Here is a 27,879-nt window from a genome sequence, read left to right on the forward strand (position 1 = left end):
GTTGCATTTTGAGGAGACACACACACACACACACACACACACACACACACACACACACACACACACACACACACACACACACAATAGCAGCCCCTCTCGCTCAGTTTTTGCATTTGCGCTTGCTCACAATGTGTTGCTCGTGCTCTCAACATTTCTGCCCGTGCGCGCTCAACTCTTTCGAATTTCGAAAAAACATCGGTGCAAATTATAAGTCTGTATCATGATATCTGGTGTTTTCGTGTTTGTTGGTTTGTTTTTATTTTGTTTTATTTTGCGAGTTGGTTATTAGATGCTGCTCCAGTACCTTGGGGCACCAGAAAATCCCCCGCCACCCCACCCTCTTCTCTCTGCGCCGCAAGCAGCAGGCGCCCTTACTCCCAGCAAATGGGCGATAGAAAACCGATCGGTGCCTATGCCATTCCCAATATGCGCTGGCTGACGTCGAGGCAGCATGAGTACTAGCATTTTTATTTTTTTTGCCGATGCCCGTGATGCCGCCCCCCACCACGATGCCGCCCTGGGTAACTGCCCGTGTCGCCCGTATCTAAAACCGCTACTGGTGCCAAGCAGCATTTATGAAAACCAGTGGTAATGTCTTGTGTATCCACCAGGGGGTGCAGTGCTAATGGAAGTTCATTCACTTACAGCTTTCTACACTATGCGTGCTTTGCATTGATCACGGTGTCTATAAATATAACAACAGCGGTTGTGCACACTGAAAAGGCAAGATACATCAGAAAAAAGTGATGCTTTCATTTTATGTTTATTGCTGAGTAATGTTTCTGAACATGAAAGCATGGCACTGCGATGGTTTTTCATTCAAAAATGAAAATCTAAATTTAAATGCAAATTGATTGTTGGTTGGTCCTGTCAGAAAAGAATGTATTTTAGACGTGATACAAAACAGCAAGTCAGAGATGATAGCAACAACAGTGTATATGCTTTTGCATTCTGCCATAATTAAATAATGTGCGGAAAATACACTACAAGTCAAAAGTTAGGACACGCCTTCTCATTTAATGGTTTTTCTTTACTTTCATCACTAAAGGCTTGCTAGCAGCCTTCATTTTCACTAAAGGCATCAAAACTATGAATAAACACATATGGAATCGTGTAGTAAACAAAAATGTGTGAAATAACTCAAAACATGTCTTATATTTTAGATTCCTTGGTCTTCTTTTGATGAGCTTCATGAGGTAGTCACCTGAAGTGGGTTTTCCAACAGTCTTCAAGGAGTTCCTGAACATTGATGCTTTTGCCTTTACTCTGCGGTCCATTTAGTCCCAAACCATCTTGATTGGGTTTAGGTCAGGTGACTAATTGCTGTGCTAGAATTGGCACAGCACTTCCATCACTCTCCGCCTTGGTCAAGTAGCCCTTATACAGTCTAGTGGTCATTGTCCTGTTGAAAAATAAATGACGGTCCAATATTTTTTTTTTATAAAGAGTTGTACAAAGAGTCTTATTTTGACTTTTAATTTTGTTAGACCTGATTTGTCAGTTTTATGCTTAGCTGAGACTAGGAGAGTTTAACTGAACAGCACCATTATATCCTGCAAATAAATAAACACAATGCATCAATTATTTATTCTGGACCATAAAGCTGGAAGTTGGGTGTGACATACTGTTTTCATATCTAAACATCAAAACAGAAACATACCCAAAGATACTGTTAGGTTCCTTTCAAAAATAGGTTCCATTTTGGCAAATAAATGAGTAAAGGTCATGCTCAGGACTAGTGCTTGACTTTCTGTGAGAAATGGAAGGTAAACAGTAGTCTTCACTGTCAAAATGATGAGGTCAGCTGGTCTTTTTCCTATTTTTTTCTTCTCTTTTTTTATCTCATCTGTTCTTCCCACTTTCACAATTTCAGTCATGTGATATTCAGACTCGTGACTAAAAAACTTCCTTCATCAATAAATGAAGGATACAATAAAGAGTAGGAGTTGGCCTTTAGGAAAGTTAATTTTCAAAGTCAGGTGATATTTTTTAGGCATGTCTTTCATTCACTCTACTTATGTGTCTCCTGGGTTTTGACCAACAAATTAGTTTATTGTACTTTGAAATCTCCCATGACTGTCTTTTCGTCACCTGACAGACATCATTGTTTTCCTTGTTATCTTATTGCCTCTGACAACAATGCATCTATCCATGTCATACTTTTTATAAAGTGAAAACAAAATGTGAATATTTTATCTTTTCATGTTTCATCATAGATCATTTAACAGTGTTTCTGATGATTACATAAAGACTTTGAAGATCGTACTTTAAGAGGTACAAAAAAACGAATAAATGAGTATATCTGACATGTTTAAACCAACACAAAGTGACAAAAATAGCAGTTCCTCTAGAGTCCACTTCAGACAGAGTCTTAAGTGTGAAGTCAGTTCCCATTGACAGAAACATTAAGATACCAAAATGAACATAGATTAGAACATAAAACATAGATTAATATGGGTGTATTCACAGCTGCCAGTCTGTACAGTGCCTTAAAGTCCACTTCGTTTTGACTAATGTGATCCCCCCCCCCCCCCCCCCCCCAAAAAAAAAAACAAAAACACTACTATGCAAACTATTACAAACAACAACTTAATTAGAAGGTCCTGTTTTTTTCTCTAATACTTTTTACATTGAAAAGTTAGGAAGAAGAGATTAACCATGCTCGTTCTGCCTACTACAGTTTTCAACAAAACATGCATATATCTGCAACTAACCAGACATGTTCCAATATTTTCTAGTAGTTTTTTCATTGTGTAGGTATGTGTAAAGATTGTCTCAGTGTGGCAGAAATGTTAAGACTGAAATTATAGGACTCACTGCCTTCTGAGACCTACAGTACTTACCCTTGCTATTAAGGATGTAAAAAAGTAGTTCCACAACTGGTAGCTCAGAAGATGTGTTAGTTTACCAGCTATCCAACTTTCCTGCTTGCTTTGAATTTAATTTTTTCCAGGGTGTGGAGTTAGTTAGTAATGAAAGAATCACAGTGCTGAAAGTAATCACTTCTCATTGGGTGAACACACATCGATCTGATCTGAATTTTACTTGATTCAACAAAAATGAATCATTTTATAACTATAAACATAATATATTTATATAAATCAAGCTTTTTATATCTAAGTGATCAAACAAATGCCTTAGTTGACTTGTTTACGTAAAATGTGGAACCGTCACACTCAGTGATAAAACTATTAAATGGAATTAAAATGCTTATTGCATGCACTAAATCACCAGATCAACTAAAAGATTTTCTATGGCATTTTAATTAGTTTTTCTTTTCAACAGTGTTGCATTTGACTGGCATATTTCTATGATGTTTAGAGAATTTTGGTACCATTTGATGCATTAGCTGTCACTAATAAGGAAAACTTTGCTGTGGAAGAAGAGTCATATGATCTGTGAAAGGTTCCTTTGTGATTGGTCAGATGCACCCAATGCCAGCCATTTGATGTGAACACGCTGGGGAAACTCTGGGTTAACTTACTGTGTTGATAACCAGCTTCATGTGACTGCTTATCCTGATTGCCAATGTTTGGGTAAGTGAACTGGATATGTTGAACTTGCGTCATGGTATAGGGCTCAGATCAGTGTGATTCATTTATTCTTGCAGTAATATGCAGTAACATTTATTCAATGCAGAGAAAATCAGAGCCATCTTATTCTAACTTTGACTCTGACATCACATAAAACAGAAACTAATCTTTACCTAAACTTACAATAAGCTAAACATACAACATACATGAACATAAACTTGGCCCCTAAGTGTGCATTATCCTTAACCTAAATATAACTTCACATGAACCTAATTTAAAGGTATTCTAATGTTAACAAAGTTTTTTTCTTTTTTTCCAATAGCAAGACTTGCTTCTTCTCCCTGCAACAGTGAATGATTTTACATGTGACATCACACACACACACACACACACACACACACACACACACACACACACACACACACACACACACACACACACACACACACGCACACACACACGCACACACACTCTTAAAAAAGCTCTCTCTGTGCTTCATCACCACACGAGAGAGAGACACGGCATTAGATGGAAAGCAAAGAATAACACATTGATTTGAGAACTCTGGAGACACAAACCCTCAGCCCTTCTGTCTCACCATCATGAGGTTTGAGGAGATCTTGGATAATGTTGGTGGGTTCTCCAAGTTCCAGTTCCTGGTCCTGCTTATCTTGTGTCTTCCCCGTGCCATCCTTCCACTCCACTTTCTCCTGCACAACTTCATCTCAGTCATACCATCTCACCGCTGTTCCCTTCAGAGTACACAAGAAAATGAGAAGGACAGTTGGGACTCTGAGGTGCTTTCCCTTAGGATTCCCCGCCAGGACGATGGCTCCTTTAGCTCTTGCAGGATTTACAGTCCCCTTCCAGCCTTTAACATCAGCCAAGGAAACCAGTCTGCACCTTGTCCACATGGATGGGTCTACGACCAGTCACAGTTTCTTTCTACAACTGCCACAGAGGTAAGGATGAAAATCTAAGCTCTGTTAGAGTATTTTATCGCAAATGATTAGCACAAGAAAATCTCTACTAAGAAAAACTTCTACTAATAAGAAGGAAAACATTGATTTTTTTCTCTACACGCTGCACTTCATAACAACTCACTGCATTATATTACTGAGCATTCATAGAACAAAGTTACTGATTTATCCAGAGTCTGTTTCCATTCAAACTTAATCAACAAAGAGAGACAAAACATTACTGATAACACAATAGCTGTTGGTTATGATTGACCAAATCTCACTAAAATCAAATTAATGATGTCTGAATAGAACCAGTAATGATCCAGTCTTATTATTGTTAGATTAACACATTTGAAAGGAAACATTGATCATTTTGCACCACTGTGCCCCTCCTGGGCATCAATTCAAACTGAACGTATAGTGTCCCAGATAGTGAATTTATGCATCATTCATAGCACTATACTAAACTGTTAACATTTCTATTTATTTGTATTTAGGTGTGGAGGCAAAATCACCTGTCTACAATATAGGGAACAATAAATATTTATCTCTGCTACAAATAAATAAAGAAAAGCTATATATATATATATACACACACACACACACACACACACACACACACACACACACACACACACACACACACACACACACACACATATATAGATGCTTTTACTTGAGTAAAGAAGCTGAGAGTATCTCAGTTTTCTACTTAAGTGAAGAATATCTATACTTCTGCTTAAGCTAATATCTGTAGTTTTTCTTCTGCTGGTTTTCAGAGATGTAATGAGTGGTTTTTATGAGCCACTGCTGACTTCCTATTTACTTCAAGCTAATAGGAACCCAGGTTCACCCTTGGGTTTCCTTAGCCAGTGTCAAGTAGGCCCATTTAGCAATGGCAATGCCTATTTTATTTACTTAACACATTTCATTACATGTAAGTTCAATGTACTCAACATAGAAGACAAAAACATAAAACCTCTGTAGGTTTACAGTGCCTTAATGCAATGGAAGCAGAAAAACAAAACAAAAAACCCCAAAGCAAATCAACAGCACGTATGAAGTCAAGTCAAGTCAAGTCAAGTCAAGTTTATTTATAGAGCACATTTAAAAACAACCAAGGCTGACCAAAGTGCTGTACAGTAAATACAGATAAAAATACAATAGAACACAATTTCGTAATAACACCTCGCTGATAAAAATAAAATAAAAATATATAAAACAAATAAATTAAACCTTTCTAAAAGCCAATGAAAAGAGGTGAGTTTTAAGAGCGGTTTTAAAAGTTTCTAGGCTTTTGGAGAGTCTGACGTGAGGAGGTAAACTGTTCCACAGTCTGGGTGCAGCCACAGCAAACGCCCTCTCTCCCTTTGTCTTTAATTTATACCTGGGAACATCTAAAAGCATCAGGTCGGCTGACCTCAAAGATCTCCTGGGGCGATAAGTACTAAGGAGTTCTGACAGGTAAGAAGGTGCAGTGCCATTTAAAACCTTAAAAGCCAGCAATAAGATTTTAAAATCAATCCTAAAGGCAACTGGGAGCCAGTGGAGAGAGCAGAGAACCGGAGTGATGTGGTCTCTTTTTTTTGAACCGGTCAACAGGCGAGCGGCAGCGTTCTGCACCAGTTGAAGGCGATGTAGACAGGAACGATCTAGGCCAGCATAGAGGGAATTGCAGTAGTCCAGCCGTGAAGTAATAAAAGCATGGACCACTCTTTCTAGATCGTTCCTGCAAAGGTAAGACTTGACTTTGGCTAAAATCCGCAAATGATAAAAAGATCCCTTAACTACAGAGCTAATTTGTTTATCAAGTTTAAAAGCATTGTCAAAAATAACACCAAGACTCTTAATGGAAGAAGTGCAATCGGAGGTTAGGGGTCCCAAAAAGTCAAGAGAGAAGTTGGGATCTTTAGGAAGCCCAAACACAATGACTTCAGTTTTGCTTTCATTAAGGTGTAAGAAGTTAAGAGTCATCCAAGTCTTAATGTCAGACAAGCAGGAGAGTAGCGGCTGCAAAGAAACATTGCAGTTCAACCTCAGAGGGAGGTAGATCTGAATATCATCGGCAAAGATGTGGAAGGACACATTATGTTTACGGAGCACATCGCCCAGAGGGAGCAAGTACAGAATAAACAACAGGGGGCCTAGTATGGACCCCTGAGGTACGCCACAGGTTAAAGGAGCTCTGGGAGATGACAGTTCACCAAGGTGAACAGAAAAACTCCTATTATTCAAATAGGACTGGAAAAACTTTAAGACAGTGCCCTTTAAACCGACACAATGTTGAAGGCGGGATAGCAGTATGTTGTGATCAACAGTGTCGAAGGCTGCTGTCAGGTCCAGGGTTACTAAGACAGCAGCACAACCAGAGTCAACAGTTAAAAGCAAATCATTAAAAACTCTCAGAAGGGCGGTTTCTGTGCTATGCCGAGCTCTAAAACCAGACTGGAACTTCTCATAGAGATTGTTATTGTCAAGAAATAGCTGGAGCTGCGTGAGGGCGGCTCGTTCCAGTACTTTAGACAGAAAAGGGAGGTTGGAAATGGGCCTATAGTTAGAGAGTAGGGATGGATCTAGATTAGGCTTTTTAAGGAGAGGTTGAACAACAGCGTGCTTGAAGGGTGTTGGAAAACAACCAGAACTGAGGCAGGCATTGATCAGGACCAGAAGGAAAGGTCCGACTGAGTCCAGAACCTGCTTCAGAAGCCGAGAGGGGATAGCATCGGTGGAACAGTTGGTAGTCTTAACCTTGCAGACTATTTCATGCAGCTGAGAGAGAGAGATTGGTTCGAACTGATTAAAGGCAGAATGGCACAAAGACAAAACACAGGGATTGGAAGGTGAAGATGGAATGACAGACTGCAGGGAGGAAATCTTGTTTACAAAGAACTTTAGAAAGTCATTACAGAGGGTGGCAGAAGGTGTGAGGCTGGTGGATGTGTAAGGATTTACAATGGAATTTAAAACACGAAACAGAGTCTGAGGTTTATGGACACTACTGCTAACCAGGTTTGATATGTAGGAGGACTTGGCCTCTTTAACGGCTTTCTGATAGGTTGAAAGAGAGTCTCTGAGGATATTAAAAGAAATGTGCAGCTTGTCCTTTTTCCATTTTCTCTCAGCACACCTACAGGTGCGCCTGAGAGCACGAACAGAGTCTGTAATCCAGGGTTCAGCGTGAGCTTTGGGACGGAGTGTTTTTAGGGGAGCGATGAGGTCCAAAATAGAAGTACATGTTGAGTTGAAAAGAGCAGTTAAATCTTCTGCACACAAGGAATCAATCCAGTCCACCGTGGAGAGCTCAGAGTTGCTAAAAGCAGCAGAAAACTGAGATGGTACATGGGTATTGATGATCCGGTGACGGCGTGAAGGAGGTTTAACTGCAGCATCAGAACAATGTGCAGTGGCAGAAAATAGAACAGGAAAATGATCGGAGATACACGCACTCTCACAAATTTCAGAGATGTGGATACCCAAGCCGTGAGACATGACAAGGTCCAAAGTGTGACCCTTCTCATGTGTGGAGCCAGACACACACTGAGTAAGGTTGAAGGAATCCAACAGTGAAACAAAGTCTCTAACCAGGGGTTTAGATGGACAGCACACATGAATATTCAGGTCACCAACAATAAGAAAATGATCGAAATCTACTGAAAGCCCTGAAAGGAATTCCCCAAACTCACTGATAAAGTCCTTGTTAAATTTGGGAGGACGATATACCACTGCAATCAGTAACGGAGTGGATGAGTTTAGTTTAAAAAGCTGTAGTTCAAAGCTGGAAAAAGAGGAAAAAGAAATCTGATGGCAGTCATAAACAGATTTAAAAACACAGGCGAGGCCTCCGCCTTTGCCAGAGGACCTGGGAGTGTTTAAAAAACAACAGCCTGGAGGAAGAAGCTCAGAGAAAGCCACAGTCTCACCAGCGCGTAAGCAGGTCTCCGTCAGGAACATAAAATCCAAGTCGTAAGAAGAGAAAAAATCCTTGAGCAGAAACGTCTTATTGGAGAGGGATCGAGTGTTGATCAAAGCCATAGATAAGGTGAGATCAGTAGCTGTCATCGGGGTTGATATGCGGGTGAGTGGGCGTAGGTTAGAGTTTGTAGCACCAAATCTGCGGATCCGTGGCTGTAGGAGAGCCGATAACCGAGGACCCGGAACGGAAACAGCGAGCGACGGACCCGGAGAGTCACGCAGGAAGGGAGCAAACACCAGGCGTGGGCCGGAGATGGCAGAGAGTCGCCTACCAGAGGAGAACGCCGCCGCCGGCATGGCGAGGAGTGAGCCAGATGACCGAGGGAGGCGCGGGCCAAGAAGCGGGCCTACCGGTAAAGCCGGAGCAACAGCAGGCGGAGTTTGAGAGACGGTTTTCACCCAGGGTCCTCTGGGCTGGAGTGAGCCCCTCACCGCAGCAGAGTAGCAGAAACCCATCTGAGCGAGGGGAGGATCAGCCAGGCAGGAGAGTGACAGAAATGCCTTTGTGCGAGCCAGGAGACCACTTCGCTTCCCTCGTCTTCTCCAACGTTTTTTCCGGTGTAGCTTGGGAGGGAGGAACCAGGTGCGACGTAGGTAAGGTGGAATACCATCGAACAGTGGAGGCACACCGCTTGTTTGTCCATCAAAGACAGAGGACAAAGGTGCTGACACTGCTGAGTCTCGAATAATAAAGAGAGTTTGCCGGTCATAAGTCCGGAGCGAGTTGATTTCCACAGTTAAGGCAAAGAACAGCAAACAAAAAACCAAAAAACAGGAGGAGGAGTGACGGCGAGCCGAACATACTGGCGCCATCTTGTCACTAATGCTTGATTGTCCAATGAAGTGTAAGCCTGGTTCAATAAAAAACATTTTGAGTCTGTTTCTGAATATGTGCACAGTTGTAACTGAGCTCATGCCTGCAGGCAGCTTGTTCCAAAAGAACAGGACCACAATAGCTTAAGGCACCTTCAGCACACTTAAATCTGATTTTGGAAACCTAATTCTGGAGATCTGCACCTCATGACCTGAGACGTCTGACTAAACTATAAAAAGTGTGCAAGTCAGTCACTAACAGGATTTTAAAAGTAATTCTATATTGTACTGAGAGGCAATGAAGTGACTTAAACTCTGCGGTGATATCAAATTTAAACATACCATTAAGGATTATCTGTGTTGCATTTTGAATGCAACAAATATTTCTGTCTTGTCAATATTCAGTTCTAAAATGTTTCAAGACATCCAGCAGTTAACATCATCATTGCAACTAACATTTGTACACAAATGAGGAACTTGTCTTGGTGTCATGGTGTAAAAATGTTGCATCCTCTCTCATGGTGTGTTCTATCAGTCTGTTTTGCCTCTTGTTGTTTTTTTTATTATTATCATTTTTGTTGCTGCCAGCTGCCAGTTGACTTTCATTATCTATGCTGAGTTTTGAATTTGGGCCACTCTCTACCACTGCCACACATCTATTTTTATGACATAAAAAGACAGACGGGGAAAAAAGGGGGATTAATGGACCAATGCCTGACCTTGAGGAGCTGACTAAATTTTGTAATGTAAAACTGAAACAAACACTTCTGTATTTAGATAAGATGAAAGCCAATAAAGAACCTGACCCCCAAACCAACTGAGTCTTGGAGCCTTTGAAATATAATTTTATGATCAACAGTTGTTAACAGCAGCTGTAAGATCAAACAGACCTAAAAGTGAAACTCTCACTGTTGATCTTTAGGTTATTGATGATTTTAGGAAGAGTTGTTTCTGTACTGTGATTGGACCTGAACCTTGATTAGTACTTAAGACTGTGAGATGAAAAATACTAATTTAGAACAGAATATATATAAAGTTCCCCTCTCGCCCCTTTGGACGGTCTATCCTCCAAGCTCAGGTCTTGTACCAGAGGCCTGGGAGCTTGAGGGTCCTGCACAGCATCTTTGCTGTTCTTAGGATTGCACTCTTCTGGACAGATATCCCAGTTGTTGTTCCTGGGATCTGCTGGTTACACTCGCCTTGCTTGGGGGTCACTGTACTGAGTGCTCTGATTACCACTGGGACCACTGTTACCTTCACCTTCCACATCCTCTCAAGTTCTTCTCTCAGCCCTTGGTACTTCTCCAACTTCTCGTGTTCCTTGCTCTTGATGTTGCTATTGCTCGGTATAGCTACATCTATCACAACGGCAGTCTACCTCTGTCTATCCACCACTAGTCTGTCTGGTTGGTTAGCCATCACCAGTTTGTCTGTCTGTAACTGGAATTCCCACAGGATCTTGGCTCGGTCACTGTCAACCACCCCAAGGGGCGTGTCCGATTTTGATCTAGGGACTCCAGGCCTTCTCAGCACAGATGTTTCTGTGTACTATGCTGGCCACTTGGTAATGGTGTTCCCTGTCTGTAAGCATCTTGCCCCCTGCTGTTATGTGCTGGATTTTCTCAGGGACTCATGGATGCTTGTTGTCTCCTCCTGGACAATGGTTCCAGTCCTTGCCCTCCTTCTGCTTAGCGTACAGTCTCAGGGTGCTGGACTTGCAGTGAAACCCTCCATGCATGGTCAGGTGCTTCACTGTCTTGATATCAGTGGCTCTTCTCCTTTGGCCAGCTTATTATCCCTTATTATTTCTTTGGCTGCTAGTTGGATAGGACCGGTCCCTTCTGGGGATTCTTGGGGATCAGCACTGTTCGGCCTTCAGTTGACCATTCTGGGTGTCTCTCATTGACTACCAGCAGGTTGATTTGTGCTGCCAGACGCTCATAGAGAGCAGGCAGCTTCTTCAGCCAGTAGGCATGAATAATGTTGGTGCCTGGTGCTGTTCACCTTCTCATATTAGAGACTCTTTCTTGGATGTCGCACTCAACGCTCCTTCTGTCATTCTTGGGGCTTGGTACCTAATCTCGGATGGGTATCTGACCTGACATCTTGGTTCCCCCTTGCCATAGCATTTGTGTTGTACCTCATTGATCTCCAGCTGTGATAGCAGTTCTATTGAAATTTTTGAACACTGAGCTACTAGTTGTTTCGCAGTCCCTCTAAATGCTGGATATTGAAGATTCCATAGGTCCCACATCTTCTTCATGTAAACGCTTCCACTGGGGTTTTATGCGCTGTTGTCATGTCTTGCCCATTTTAAGGCTTCTTGTTCCAGTAGTCGACTTCTCATCAGTGTTTCCTGGTTCCTCAACAACTGACGCAGAACTTGTTAATCCGAGTGACGATCAAGCCAGTGGCTTCAATTATCTGTCTCTTACGCATATCTGAGGTAGGTTTGGTTAGCATGGGTGGTTTAGCCTAGGGACCCTTATGGTATACAGATGCCCTGGCCAGGAGAACCCCGAGTCTGAAGTTCTAAAGGCGTGTAGTGTTACCAGTATATCTATCTATCAATCTATATGAATGTGATGGAATTAAGGCATGGCGGGACCACAGATTGTACTTATGAGCCATTTATTTAGCTCACATCACACCATAACACACACCAACCCCTGAGTCCCCGTGTTTTAGCTCGGCAAGGCGTGATTAAGGATGCGTCCGACCTCCCTGCACAGCACCGCAGACCACGCCCCACCACATACCCCCATTGCCCAATCGTGGCCGGGGAGCCATCCGGCCGGACCCCCGCGCGCCTCATGCCCCGCCTCCGGCTGCCGAGGTTCCCCACACAGCTCCTCCACCGCTTCCCCACCACCAGGTTGGCAGCAGTGGTGTCGACCACGCCTGGAGCAGCGTTGCCAGCTCCGCAATTCGCCCCAGGTGGCGCCCAGCCTGGTCCCGTAGCTCTTCCTGTCTGTGGCGTGCCTCCGACGACTGTGGCCGCCATTTCAGCCAGCATCTGGGCCAGCTCCTCCCTTCCCTGGCTCCGGTAAGGACCCACCGTGTCACCTCCTGGGTTTCGGCACCAGTGTGGTAGAATTAAGGCACCGTGGGACCACAGATCGTACTCATGAGCCATTTATTTAGCTCACATCACACCACCCCAGCCAACATTTATATGTGGGGCCCATATGGTTTGGAAATGGGCTGAAAAATGGGCCCCATATAGGATTGTCCGCGGGTTCCGTAATGGCCCCATATTAAATGCCCATATAGGTGTTATGTTAGGAAAATCTGGGAACTAAATGGGCCCCAACTGGGAAAAGTACACAGAAACCCACCTGGGCCCCATCTTTCAAGTTTTTGTGGGTACCATGTAGGCACCACATAGGCTAAAAAGTGGGTTTTAAGTGGGATTGTCCGCAGGTTCCACAATGGCCCCATTTTATAAGCCCATCTCGGTGTTATATTGGTAAAATCTGGGAACTAAATGTGCCCCAACTGGGCAAAGTACACAGAAACCCACCTGGGCCCCATCTTTCAAGTTTTTTGTGGGTACCATGTGGGCACCACATAGGCTAAAAAGTGGGTTTTAAGTGGGATTGTCCGCGGGTTCCATAATGGCCCCATTTAATAAGCCCATCTCGGTATTATATTGGTAAAATCTGGGAACTAGATGGACCCCAACTGGGCAAAGTACACAGAAACCCACCCGGGCCCCATCTTTCAAGTTTTTGTGGGTACCATGTGGGCACCACATAGGCTAAAAAGTGGGTTTTAAGTGGGATTGTCCGCGGGTTCCATAATGGCCCCATTTAATAAGCCCATCTCGGTATTATATTGGTAAAATCTGGGAACTAGATGGACCCCAACTGGGCAAAGTACACAGAAACCCACCCGGGCCCCATCTTTCAAGTTTTTGTGGGTACCATGTGGGCACCACATAGGCTAAAAAGTGGGTTTTAAGTGGGATTGTCCGCGGGTTCCACAATGGCCCCATTTTATAAGCCCATCTCGGTGTTATATTGGTAAAATCTGGGAACTAAATGTGCCCCAACTGGGCAAAGTACACAGAAACCCACCTGGGCCCCATCTTTCAAGTTTTTTGTGGGTACCATGTGGGCACCACATAGGCTAAAAAGTGGGTTTTAAGTGGGATTGTCCGCGGGTTCCATAATGGCCCCATTTTGTAAGCCCATCTCGGTGTTATATTGGTATAATCTGGGAACTAAATGGACCCCAACTGGGCAAAGTACAAAGAAACCCACCCAGGCCCCACCTTTCAAGTTGTTTTGTGGGTACCATGTGAGTACCACATAGGCTAAAAAGTGGGTTTTAAGTGGGATTGTCCGCGGGTTCCATAATGGCCCCATTTTATAAGCCCATCTCGGTGTTATATAGGTAAAATCTGGGAACTAAATGGACCCCAACTGGGCAAAGTACACTGAAACCCACCTAGGCCCCATTTTTCAAGTTCTTAGTGGGTACAACATGAGGAAAACATGAGCTAAAAAGTTGGAATGGCATTAGCAGTGGGTTCTGTATTTGCATCTTATTTCTAGTTTGAATTGACTAAGTTCTGGCACTGAGTGGGCCCCATGTAGTAAAACAGTCACAAAATAAATTTTTCAGACGGCTAATACGGGTTCTGTGACACAAAGACACCAAATATATTAAAGCTGACCGCAAACAAAATCTAGTTTGTAAATAAAACCATTTCAAAAATCACGAGGGTACACAAAACAACATTTTTCACATTTATTTTGTCCAACAACTGTGATTTTACGTAACTGTATTCCAAAGTGCGTAAACGTTTAAAAACTAGAAATGTCAAACTACAGCAAAATTCCTTAGATATTTGGAACTGTAGCAACATGGGGAAAAAGTCAGATGGAAAACTCAAAAGCTTATCTTGAATCAGCAGGGTTTGTTTTTTTACAGAGCCGTAAGTCTATTTTGTACCCTTGCAGCCCTCGGTCCTCCTCTGTCTTTAGCTCCACTGAACCACTTGGACAGAGCCTTCTCTGCTTCTTGCAAGTTGACTTTTGATGTTAAATAATTCTTCAGTGCCTCTGCAAATGAAGAAGAAGAAAAACGGGCAAGCCAAAGTAAAGTTAATCTTAGCTTACTTCATTTGGTGATGATTTTCAAAGAACAATGTTTATTTCACTTTATTGCCTCAAAAAATATATACAAATTGCATGATAACCAATCTCAGTTACACTTTCAAACACTTTATTAAAAAAGTTTAGTTTTCTAAAGTTCAAATGTCTCAAGTGAAACTAACTTACCATACACAACATTAAAAAGACGCAAATCTCTGAACTTTTTTTCCCCATGTCGGCCAAGCATGTTGTACTCCACAGCCAGCTCAGGTGATATGAGGAATTTCATCATCCTTCTTGTGGCATCGTCTACACTTGTTTCCCCTGTATCTGCTACCATGGCAACCTGAGGGGAACATACAAAAAGGACAGATTAGATACTGGCATCTGGTTAGGATGCCTCCCTGGTGAGGTGTTTTGGGCACGTCCCACCAGGAAGAGACCCAGAACACCCAGGACATGCTGGAGGGACTATGTTTTTCGGCTGGCCTGGGAATGCCTTGGGATTCCCCCGGAAGAGCTGGGCCAAGTGCCTGGAGAGAGCGAAGTCTGGGCCTCTCTACTTAGTACCGGATTGGGTCGAGGGGCAGCAGCCTAAGCTTAAGATAATGGACCGGAATGGAGGATAAATGGACACTTTACATATTACTTAATGTTTACTGTGTGGTGATAAAAAAAAAATGGTAGTAAACACAAGCTAAACTAAAAAAATTAATTGCGCTTCCTTAACCCTTTATCCCCAATAATGTTACGCAGGATAACTGGTAGGTCTGGTAGGTTTTTTCCTCTACTGTATACTATATGAATGTAATCAAGGATTAATAACAGAAAGAAAAAAGAAATTGAAATTTTGCCATTTTTACTAAAGGCAATCAAAATGTACATGAATAAAATATTTAAATTAGTCAATTCAAATTAATAACTCTAAAACACTGAACAAAATTAAGTATTTGACCCTGTGGTTTATTTTCGGACATCTCTTTTCTTCTAAAAGTCCAGGCGTGTTGGGCCCCTGGCAGAGCTCAGGTTTGACGAGACAGGTTGGGAAAAACCTGTCGCTGGCGACTTTTTGGGGGCTAAAGGGTTAAAATAAATAGGAATTGGCCAAAATTTGTATAAACTATGAAATAGCAGAACAAAAGTAAAAAAAAAAATCTTTATCTGTTATCAGAATCAAATATTTGATTAGAATAAAAAATTTAACTTTCTGGAAGATTTCTCGTTACATCTGTCATAAAAGTAACAACATCTCAGAAAAGAAACATGATAGCAACAGAAAAATATGATAGCAGTGTGATGTGATGGTCCCTGGCCAGATTTTTACACATATTATAAGCCCTGTGACACAAAAACCACAGAACTCTGACACGCACAGACTGTTTTCCTTCGTGCTAATGAAGAAAAATGCTGGTCTGGTATGTAAAAGGGAATTTATTCTTCCAGGACCTGAAGCTCCGTAATGCAGCCCTCCAACAGCCAAACCTATCTGTTCTCTGATTGTCTTGATGCATGCTCAATCATCCAGGTAAGTAAATCTCCAAAAGTTGATTCTGTTCATCTGGACGTAGCGCTTGCAGCATTTTCTCCCACTGAAAATGCTACGTCCAGATGAACAGAATCAACTTCTGGAGATGTTCTCTGATTGGATTGTTTAATTGGTGATTGACATGAAATTGACCAATCAGCTGAAAGGAAGAAAAATAGGGTCAAAATTTGGATGTGTAAGTATAAATCCACACACAGCCAGGAAAGCCGAGCGCAGAGTTGTTTGTAGCACCAATTCAGCCAGAGTGGAGCCAGATGGATTTTCCATCCATCCACACTGTAAAGTCTATAGACCAGCAAGTGATAAATTAACAGTGTTGTTGGTATTTTCTAAAACAGTTGTATGCAATAGGAATTGCTGTTTATAGTCCTCCTGTATATCTGCATGTTCCCTCCCAATTAAAACCTGTGATAATGGAGATTCAAATTCATGTCATACCTATGCCAACAGTTATCAAGTATCCAGATCGACCTTTACTGATGTGCTCTGTCAGTGCGCCCCAGGGCAGCTGTGGCTACAATGTAGCTTGCCATCGCCAGTGTGTGATTGTGTGTGTGAATGGGTGAATGACTGAATGTAGTGTGAAGCGCTTTGGGGTCCTTAGGGACTAGAAAAGCGCTATAAAAATGCAGGCCATTTACCATTTAAAGGAAAATTGTTATTTCCATGTATTTTCCTGTTCTGCCTTCAACTTTGAGGACTTCCCCCCACATTTCTAGTTGTGACAGTGCACCTACAACAAAAAAAATCTGCTGTGATTTACATTTGTTGAAAGAGCAATTTTGTAAAATAGTCTATTTTTGTATGCACAGTTTACAAATCTGTCCTGTACAGCATGGACTGATTGCATGCTAAAAAGTTGTTGCTTAAAACTAAAACAATACATTTTAAATTAATAACATCAGCAGAAAGCCTTGTTATTAATTAGATGTACAATTTCTATAGAATACGAAACAACTCAGTTCATTTTTGATCATATCAATACCAGCATATTACACAACTAGTGATGGGATTTTCGTCTCTTTTTAGAAAGCCGGCTCTTTCGGCTCCCAACCGGCTCTTCAGGTTGTTTTGTTGCTTTAATTAATTTATTATTAACAACAATATAAAATTATGAACAAAAGGAATTACTAATGTAAAAAAAGAAACGTGGTTTTATTTATATATGTTTATATATAAATATATATGGTGGCCCCTAGAGACAAAGCATGTACAAACTCCAAAACCCATTTCTAGCGTCAACTGAACTTCCAAAACAGAGCTATCTAGATCACTTAATTTACACAATTGAAATCATATGTGTATTTTTTGTGTATTTATACACAAGCACTCATATATATTCATAAAAAATTCCAAAAGCTGTTCATTTACCTGTTACTACCACACACCAAATCCGGTCGTTGGTACTTCCTGGCTTGTGTAGCCACTAGGTAACTTTTAACTATTTAAATTTTCAGCTTTTTCCTTTTAAACAAATTTAAAGTGAAACAACACAAAACACTGCAAACCACAACACAATTAAATATAAATTATAATATGAAAACAAACAGAAGATGCACATTCTCTGTCATATGGGCCTGCATGAATAAACTTTCTGAATCCTTTATCATCCGCAATTGAAAATAGTTGTGGATGATTACTATACCTTTGTAATGTGACGTTGTTGTCCCTGGCTCTCTTTCTCTCTCTCTCCCTCCTGCTCTGTTACTGTGCTACTGCGTGTGTAACAACCGCCCCTCCCCCCTCTTCCCAGCGCAAAGCACAAGGCTCGCGTGCAGAGTGAAGCGGAAAAAAAGTGCGAGAGAGAGGGTGAGAGAGAGAGAAAAAACACGCTTGTGTCGTTCACTTCAAAGAGCCGTTTCGTTTTGACCAACACATCACTAACAACCATGATGAAAAACGCTCATCTGCTTCCATCACCATCAGCTGATTAACATTGAGCTGCTGCAGTCAACACCATCAAACTAATTTAGTGTTTAATGTTATGTTATGTTATTGAATGCTTTTATTTTTAAATCTTTACCAGCGCTTAAAGACTGTAGATGTTCACACCTGGTGTTAGAAAACCGAGCTCACAGCAGTATTTTTTTTTATAACAGGAAATTTTAATTTTTATTGGTTACCGTGTTTATTACCACTTTTATCAGTAATGTACTTCCTATAAAATATGGATTTGATAAGTTACCGGTTTATTGAAATCAGCTAGTGAACACATCGATCACTTTATTGAACTACACGCCTTACACTCTTGTGAGCTCTGGTTACTAACAGCAGGTGTGAATGTTTGGAGTCCAAAACGCAGATAAAGATTAGAATAACAAGGCAATGTAAAATCAGTTTAATGCAGTTGACAGTAGCAGCTCAGATGGAAATCAGCCAATTGTGAGGAGAGCAGAGGACCAAAACTGTCAGAGTTGTGGGTCAAGTGAAGAGAACACTGTTGGCATTATTGTTAGCATAAAAGATGAAAATTAAATAAATGTTAAATTTTAAAATAGATCATTGCCTCCTGTGCCTAAATAAATATATATACTTAATACCAATATAAAAAAAAAAGGATGCCCCAAAGACCATCACTTTTCAAAAATAATAATAATAATAATAATAATAATAATAAGTAATACAAATAATATGAAAGTTACTTACATGTCAAAGATGGTGCTTGTGATCTTGAAGAATCTAAACGTGATAAGGAAATGAAAGAAAGTGCATGAGAAAATACAAACATTTTTGTTTTTTCCCAGGATAATTCAATATAAAAGATTCTCTTACTAATGCACAAAATGAACAGTGTAATTAAAAGTTTGAAAGGCACTGCATGTGTTTATATGATAAACTGACTAATTCAAGCAGCAAACACTAGCAGTGCAAAAATGTATCTAACTAGCTGACAGACTTTAAAGTCACAGGAAGATATATCAAAATGGTGACTTATGCCAGAACAAATGACTTGACAGACATAAATCCTAAATTCCTTTAAGTAAAAAAGGAATTACTTTTTTATAAGTGGTCCCTAGTGGTTTTCAAATTATTACATGGCTTGTTAATTTTTTATTAAATTATTAAGAAGCCAGATGAGTTCAAAACATTTACAAATGACTATAAAGCACTATCCAAACTTCAAATCAAGTGGCAAAATCTCCAAATTAAAAGTACTCGCAAACTATAAAAATTTGATTATACTTAAAAATATGCAAAAACTAATTTAGTGGAATTTTTACCTGCTCAAGAATACATTGAACATGCAATATTTAATTGAAAAGAACAAAATTTGTGTACTTTTAGAAAGGATTATTAAATATTTGGGGATACTAGACATAAAGAGGGTCTCGTACATTTACAGGCATCTAATTTCCTGGATTTAATGGTTTAAAAGTTTAATAGGTCTTTGAAGTTGATAATAAAATTGAGTCCATTATTAGCAAAAAGAATAAAAAAAAAAAAAGAGCAAAAAAATGCTTAATATATAATAATTGTTTTAAACTTAAGCTTTGTAATTGTAGCAGATTTCATTATGTCTGTAATTTTTTATTTAGCCCCACAGTAGTAAAAGCCATAAATGGGAGTTAGATTTATTACTAGTATTTTACACAGCATTCAGCTATAATAACATGTTCTGCATTTTCCTACTTCACCATCTGATCTGAACAGCTGCACTCTCTTAATTAATTAATGACCTAACATTTCTCAGTAACCAATAACTAGATGGAACAGCACAGTATCTAAGAGAGTGATCAGACAGTGTTTGAGCTAAAGACGCTGTGTGTTTCTTTTGGGGGCTTTTTACACACTGATCCACCACCGTTTTCCCATAGTACAATGCATATCTGGTAACATTACCGTATTCAGATCAGAAAACCGTTTCAGCTGCAGGCATCTACTCCTGTAATTTAAACAATCACCTTGCTACACTGCACATGAATATTACGTAACATGGTATGACTAGCTCATGTTCAGACATTTAAGATACTGTTCAGCCATTTTGTTTACTGGGTAGTGCATAATGGCCGAGTTAGCTGAGCAGGAATCCACTAAAGCCAAAAAAATAATATAAATTTTTTAAATTAATTACAAAAACCTTATAGGAAAACCCAAGAAACAGTTGCAGAAGCACAGAAAAAAACTGCCGTGTACGTTATAGTGTGTAAATTCAAAAACTGTATAGAGAGAATGGTGCAATGAAAACAGAAAAAGATAAGATGAACTTTATTGAGTAGAATATAGGCAGTAAGAGTTTTTTAATTAACTTTAAATTATGTTTGCCAAAGACAATGCAGCAAATTAACCCAGTTCTACCTGCTAGCTAAAGATGTTATGCTTCTCCCCCTTATACCGTTTAGGACGACTATAGAAAGTTACTAAAATAACCATTGATGAAAACGTATCAAACTTTAAGTATTTACCTTTGTCATAGTTTTCGATTCTTTGGTATCCTTTTGTCCTCCACGTTCTTAAACACCAGGGAGAGAAAAGGCGCAACAGACGAAAGACCGCGAAGACTAGACGCTAGGCGGTGCAATCTGCTCCTCCCTCTTTTTAAACGAGCCAATAGGAGCTGCTCACATTAAAAACAACTTTATTTAAAAAGTCGTTTTACACCTGATACAAAAATTTTAAAAGTCAAACAATGCACAAGTTTAAAAGAACAATTTTATTTTAAAAAGTTTTTTAAGCATAGGGATGGTTAATATGTTTTAAAAAGTAATATATAATATTTATCAAAAAGTGTCACCCAAATCAACATCATAATAAAAATATAATTAATAAAAATATAATAATGATAAGAAGAAGAATAACAGTTTACCTAAAAGCTCTTCTAACATTAGACTGGTTTTGAAAAGTTTCAATAGTGTCAATACACCATAAGGACAAGGGAGTTTCACAGTTGAAGTGTGACTGCTTGAAAGACCCCATTCCCTCTCCTTTCCACTAGTTCAAAGAAAATATAAATTATTTCTGGTTATATAATTTGAGGGCACAAGTTTGAAGAGTAACATTTTAACAGATCGGTAATATACTTCAGGAGCTTTACTGGATCTGATTAACCAAAACTTCCATCTTCCATGTAACTAACTGTCTTTTCTCTAATACAGTAGAGTGTGTCTGATCTACTAAAAATCCTCAACTGCATGTTTGCTCAAGTAAATAGTCTTAATTGTTTGAACAACCAGTAATCCTTAATTTGCAAATGCCAAATCTGGATTTTGTCTGTGTAATTCACTTTTATCTTAGGTTTTTTATTCGTATTTTTTGCTTTTCTTTTTTTCTACTCTTGTGTCCGTTTTAATCACTTATTATTGCTGCTGTGACAAGTGAATTTACCTAAGAAGAATCATGAAGTCCTTATTTTATCTTATCTGAGCCTCACCATGCAGCCTACCATGCAGAGTTCACATTAAGTACATAAAATGAAATCTAAAATTAAAAAGTAACCAGTTTCAAACCAGTTATTTGGAATAGTGTGCAGAGTGTTTTGAGTAACATTGAATGTTCAAAAACACCAAAGTTCCTATAGTCTCACTTGACAGCTGGGTTGTAGTGTCTGATAACACATAACATCTTGAGGTCTCAATGTGGACTTTGAGTACATTTGCTAGCCAAGGCTAAATACTGAGAGGGTCAAAAATGAAGGGTCAAGAACATCTGACTGTACGTAAGGGTAGCAAAAGTGATAGACTGAGGTTGTGCCAAATATGTTAAAGTTAGGGTGATTTCTTAGAGAATGGTACCACATGGGTGCTGTCTGCAGGTTATAAAAGAGAGTTATGTTCATACTTTCTTTTGAGATTATTTTTACAATTTGACTTTCAGAACTCCCTGGGTTGTGCGCAATCTGTGATGGGCTTGTTTGGAATAAATCCTCCTTTATTCAAATAACACTTTCTCAGGCTCTTCACAGAAGAAGAATCCTCACATAAGCATGTGCTACCATTTTGAACCAATGTACACATTTACCATCACTAACCCAACTAGGACCTACATTGGATGCCCACCCATATGGATTTGATGTTAGAAACGCAAGTGGGTCCCATATATACTAAACAATCTTGAGCCCATGTAAAATATATGCCCATATTAATTTAACATAACCCATTTGGGGCCCACATAGACATGTTTTCAGGGTCTGACTTGCATTTGCCCATGTGTGACACATATAGTTTGACCAGGTGGGCCCCACCTATGTCATCAGTACCAAAAAATATATACCGATTACCTCACTTTGCCCCACCTGGGGCACACAGCAAATGCTTTTCTTTAAATGACTGTGTTTGCCCATGTCTAACCCAGGTGAAAAACCCAAGTGGGTCCTACGTGTGTTTCCCATTTTGAAACAAGTGAAGTGTTTCCCATGTTTGACCCAGCCAGGACCTACTATATGTTTCCACTCGGTTTTGCCCATATGGCTTTAATGTGAGAAACCTAAGTGGGTCCCATATATACTAAACAATCTTGAGCCCACATAAAATATATGCCCATATTAACTTAACATAACCCATATGGGGCCCACATAGACATGTTTTCAGGGTCTGACTTGCATTTGCCCATGTGTGACACATATAGTTTGACCAGGTGGGCCCCACCTATGTCATCAGTACCAAAAAATATATACCGATTACCTCACTTTGCCCCACCTGGGGCACACAGCAAATGCTTTTCTTTAAATGACTGTGTTTGCCCATGTCTAACCCAGGTGAAAAACCCAAGTGGGTCCTACGTGTGTTTCCCATTTTGAAACAAGTGAAGTGTTTCCCATGTTTGACCCAGCCAGGACCTACTATATGTTCCCACTTGGTTTTGCCCATATGGCTTTAATGTGAGAAACCTAAGTGGGTCCCATATATACTAAACAATCTTGAGCCCACATAAAATATATGCCCATATTAACTTAACATAACCCATATGGGGCCCACATAGACATGTTTTCAGGGTCTGACTTGCATTTGCCCATGTGTGACCCATATAGTTTGGCCAGGTAGGCCCCACCTGTGTCATCAGTACTAAAAAATATATACTGATTACCTAACTTTGCCCTACTTGGGGCACACAGCAAACGCTTTTCTTTAAATGACTGTGTTTGCCCATGTCTAACCCAGGTGAAAAACCCAAGTGGGTCCTACGTGTGTTTCCCATTTTGAAACAAGTGAAGTGTTTCCCATGTTTGACCCAGCCAGGACCTACTATATGTTCCCACTTGGTTTTGCCCATATGGCTTTCATGTGAGAAACCCAAGTGGGTCCCATATATACTAAACAATCTTGAGCCCACATAAAATATATGCCCATATTAACTTAACATAACCCATATGGGGCCTACATAGACATGTTTTCAGGGTCTAACTTGCATTTGCCCATGTGTGACCCATATAGTTTGACCAGGTGGGCCCCACCTATGTCATCAGTGCTAAAAAAATATATTGATTACCTAACTTTGCCCCACCTGGGGCCCACATAGACATGTTTCAGGGTCTGACTTGCATTTGCCCATGTGCGACCCATATAGTTTGACCAGGTGGGCCCCACCTATGTCATCAGTGCTAAAAAAATATATTGATTACCTCACTTTGCCCCACCTGGGGCCCACATAGACATGTTTTCAGGGTCTGACTTGCATTTGCCCATGTGCGACCCATTTAGTTTGACCAGGTGGGGCCCACCTGTGTCATCGATACTAAAACATATATTGATTACCTAACTTTGCCCCACCTGGGGCACACAACAACAGCCTATCCTTAAATGACTGTGTTTGCCCATGTCTATCCCAGGTGGAAAACCCAAGTGGGTCCTACATGTGTTTCCCATTTTGGACCAAGTTAAGTGTTTCCCATGTTTGACCCAGCTAGGACCTACTAAAAGTGCTCACTTGGGATGGCCCATATGGGTTTAATGTGAAGAACCCAAGTAGGCCCCATACAAAAAGCCCAGTTTGAGCCCATGCCCACATGGTACCCATCCAGCCCGAGCAAAAACCAGGTGGGGCCCATATATACATGTTGGCTGGGACAGCACACACCAACACCTGAGTCCCCGTGTTTTAACTCGGCGGACGTGATTAAGGATGCGGGCACCACAGACCACGCCCCACCATAATGAATTATTTGAAAAACTTTTTTTTTTTTTTCATTTTTCCAAGTTGTCAGCCTTGTGCTTGTGGCAGGAATTTGATCAGATGTGAGGAAGTGCTAAATAAATTTCCAGGAGAGGCTAAGGAATTACCTCTAATGTTATATACGCAAATAATTGTTTGAGCAAAAAAAAAAAGAATTTACAACAGTGTACTACTGAAGAAACAGAAATGAATATAGTCTCTTGACAGATAAATGTAATTCTCTTGGTGTCATTGCTGCCATAATCAAAGGTACTTAACCTGTCATTCTGTGATCACAACCTCAGTTTTTTATCTGCTTGTTAACTGCCTGTTGTATGTTGTATCTCTGCAGTGGGATCTGGTGTGCGACAACAAACACCTGAATCAAGCTCTGGCTACTTATTTCTTTCTTGGGGTCACATGTGGAGCCATTATGTTTGGACAGCTTTCTGACAAGTGAGTTCTTCAGTATTCATTGTTATTTTAAACCCTCAGGATCATCTGGCCCTGTAATCCAAACTGCAGGTGAATTTATACAGTCTATGTCTGAGAAAGAAGTATCAACATGCTTTAAGAAAAGCAATGTAAATAACATACAAACAACAAGCAAAAATGTAGAATATATCCCAGTCGGTGGTTTCAAAGCGTATCATCAGATCTGTAGCAGTATGTTGTAGACAGTCCAGTGAAGAGAGGGGCTGAGCTGTCAACTGACCACCGCCTATTGGTGAGTTCGATCAGGTGGTGGGGAAGGGTGCTAACCAAAACCTGGCGCACCCAAATGTATAGTGAGGGTGCACTGGGAATGCCCGGCTGAGGCCTCGGTGGGCCATGATCAGCACTTCTATTGCTGGGGCTTCTGCACTGAGCTATGGCCACAAGGTGGTTGGTAGGGATGAGAACTTAGCGATTCTGATTCCATTATCGATATCACTTATCGATTCAATTCTTTATTGATTCCCTTATTGATAAGTAAAGTAAAAATGTTATTATGCATGTTAAAAAAAATTCTTAAAAGTAATGCCGTACATTACACCCAGACATACGTTATACTACTTGTTAAGTTGCTTTCATGTTTCTCTGTAAAATGATCTGCAACACAATGTCTCATAAATACTATTTAACAATAAAAAAACAACAAGCTACAGCCCCACACATCAACACAAATCCCAACACACATCTTTCTCTTTGTATTTAGGTATGAACACAAAGCCGACAGCCCAACAAAACATGAAAACCAGCACAAAGACACTTCAAAGCAATCACCACAGTGTTTCTACTTTGGACACATGAACATGTAAAAACAGAGGCTGTAGCCTGACTGCTCATCAGTTTGTTACCTGTTTAAGTTCAGCAGCGGCTTCATGGCAAATGACGGCTCACTTTATCACAGTGCTGGGCTGGGCTCAGCATTTACTCAGCTTTAACATCACTCTGGATTCTTGGCGTTAGCATGCTGTCTGTGCAGGTGCTTGTGAAGAGCCGAAGTTGTGTTAACAGTGTAAGGCAGTTATTTCTGTCCTGGAGTAGTCTCCACTTTATCATCGCCCTCTCATCCTTTTGTGCAATAAAATTAAGGTAATGTTATTGTGGTGCAGGGAGCAATCAGGCAGAAGAACCAGTCGTATCAGGCTTGGTTAGCCTGTAGGACTTCAGAGGCAGCTGATAGGCACCAGCAGGCCAAGCGGAACACAGCTCAGAAGGTTAAAGAGTTGCTCTACCAACAATGTGTACAGTGCGAGTGGAGTGTCGCTGACTTCAACTGAGGATACTGTGGAAGGCGGTGGAAGGAACACTTTGAGGACCTCTTTAATCCCACTGACAGAGGGAGGAAGCAAAGACTTGGGACGAGGGGGAGGACTCAAGCATTACCTGGGGCTTGGTCCCAGAGGCAGTGTGGCGGGGTGTTTTGTGGCTCAGCTACAGGGGAGGGGTTGGGTTCCCTATTTCAGTAGCTGACAATGCCCAGAGGAGAAAGCTGTGTGGTGCGTGCGAGCTGAAGAGGGCAGCTGAAATGCAGATGGTGGAAGATTTGGCGGTGATGCACCAGGAGCAGGTGGCTGTGCATAGTGAACAGCTAAAGAAACTGCAGGTTCAGGCAGATGCAAACGGTTTCATCAAACCTTTTTGGTCACTCTGGCTCCTGCCAGTGGTGCTCCACCAAATAGAGGAAAGCGACGATTCAGAGGCTTTAGTTGAGATTTTCTAAACCAAAGTGAGAGGTGTGCCCATAACTGGGCAAGGAATGGGCCTTGACACTGCTGTTAGGGGAGGTCCAGGTAGCCGTGTTCACACCGAACGCGATGGACGCGAATAGAGCGTCAGGTTTACATGTAAAGTCAATGGAAAGGCGCGTTGACGCGCGATTGCGGGTCCCGCGAAAATTCGGAAGCAGATTTGCGTCGCGAAAACGCCAAAACGCGTGAAACGCGCGTCAGTGTAGCGCGTCTGGCGCGTTTGACTCGCGAATAAAACCACGCGCGTGAGTTTTTGTGTTGCATTTTGTGCATACGCGCGTTTCGCGTCTACCGCTCGAGTTGGAAAAATCTGAACTCCAGCGTCAAATCGCGCCGCGACAACCAATCAGGAGCCTGGTGACGTGGCTGTTACCTAGGTCAAAGGGGCAGATCCAGCCAAAGCCTTTCATACTTCAATGGAGGGGAAGGCTAATCAATGCGGTAGCAAACAACTCGGAGCTGTACGACACCAGCTGCTTTCAGTACCGAGACAGGAATAAAAAGGACCGAGCTTGGAGGAAGATGTGTAAAGAGATCGGGCAACCTGGTAAGTTCATTCATTTCTCTTTTGAAAGTTTTCACTGACCCGGGGAAGCCGCACAAAAGCTAGCAAGCCACCGCTATTTTCCCACTGACGTACAAATACCGTTCTGCTTTTATGCATGTTGTCATTTAGGAATATATTTTGTTTATTAATAAACAGCACACAGTGGTCCCGCTGTTCATCCGTCACTGCTTTGCTTTTTCGCTGATTTTTTATTGCACAGTACAGCATTGCATTCTGCAGCCTGATTGACAAATCTGCTCCGTGCCGTGTCTCCTGCGCTTGCCAAATTTATCACGTTTGGTTTTGATAACCATCGCGTCCAATAGAAAAAACAGCACAAAAACACCCATAACTAAGACCCTCATTCGGAAATAGACACCTGCACCGTGAGGGAAAAAGGCGCACGAAAGTGGCGGGCAGATGAAGACAAACCGCGGCATAATAATACTTTTACGTTTTGCAATCTACAAAGGTTTGCACTTTGAGAATCAATTGTGAGAACTGTGACCAGGGGCTAGTTATTCTGAGAACCCCTGCAATAAATGAGGGACCACTGTCTACTCTACGATTATTATATCCAACCTGTTAACATTTAATACTATATTGATAGAACCAACTGATTCTGCAGCAGAGCATCCCCTGTTGCTTCTCCTGGCTCCCCAGTCCCTGAGCTCCTGCTGCTGCACCCACAGATATGTACAGCAAGCACTGATACCTTTTTAGTCGGTGGGATTCCCTTGTGATCACCTTTACTAAATATCTACAACCAATCTGATTATATCCTGTTATTGTTTTCTTTTTTTTTTCAATGTTGAAATTAAAATCTAGTAGCAGCCTTCTCATTTCTTTGTGTTTTGTGCTGTTTTACAGGCCCACAGAGGACTGCTCCGAGGCAGATGAGGGACGGGTCCCAGGACGGTCCATCGGCGGTGGAGCTGGCCATCCTGGAGTCCCTGAAGAGGCCACACCAGTCTCCAATGGAGCATTTCCTCCCCAGCCTTGTTCCTGCTCTGGAGAGCAGCTGGTCCTTTTTATTCCTGTCTCTCTGTAAATTCTTATATTTTATATATTTATGTTTAATG

At 41.2% G+C, this 27,879-nt stretch overlaps 1 protein-coding gene and 1 long non-coding RNA gene across 2 annotated transcripts in view; one reads left to right on the forward strand and one right to left on the reverse strand.

Moving 5' to 3' along the window:
- Window positions 1-4,135: 4,135 nt before the first annotated feature.
- The window catches only part of slc22a7a (solute carrier family 22 member 7a), a 37,878-nt gene continuing 14,134 nt past the window's right edge, over window positions 4,136-27,879 (forward strand). The window contains exons 1-2 of the mRNA XM_085356730.1: window positions 4,136-4,495; window positions 24,366-24,469. Of these exons, the coding sequence (XP_085212856.1) occupies window positions 4,136-4,495; window positions 24,366-24,469 (464 nt within the window). The remainder of the gene's footprint in view (window positions 4,496-24,365; window positions 24,470-27,879) is intronic.
- On the reverse strand, window positions 13,483-20,548 carry LOC146629987 (uncharacterized). The gene is made up of 4 exons (XR_014906274.1): window positions 20,332-20,548; window positions 18,575-18,607; window positions 14,569-14,728; window positions 13,483-14,349 (listed from the first exon to the last, which is right to left on the reverse strand). It is a non-coding gene; the product is annotated as an uncharacterized LOC146629987 (long non-coding RNA).

The sequence above is a fragment of the Diplotaxodon limnothrissa genome, linkage group LG6, assembly GCF_057381915.1.
Source record: "Diplotaxodon limnothrissa isolate DT_005_m linkage group LG6, D_limnothrissa_male_GT1.1, whole genome shotgun sequence".
Taxonomy (NCBI): Eukaryota; Metazoa; Chordata; class Actinopteri; order Cichliformes; family Cichlidae; genus Diplotaxodon; species Diplotaxodon limnothrissa.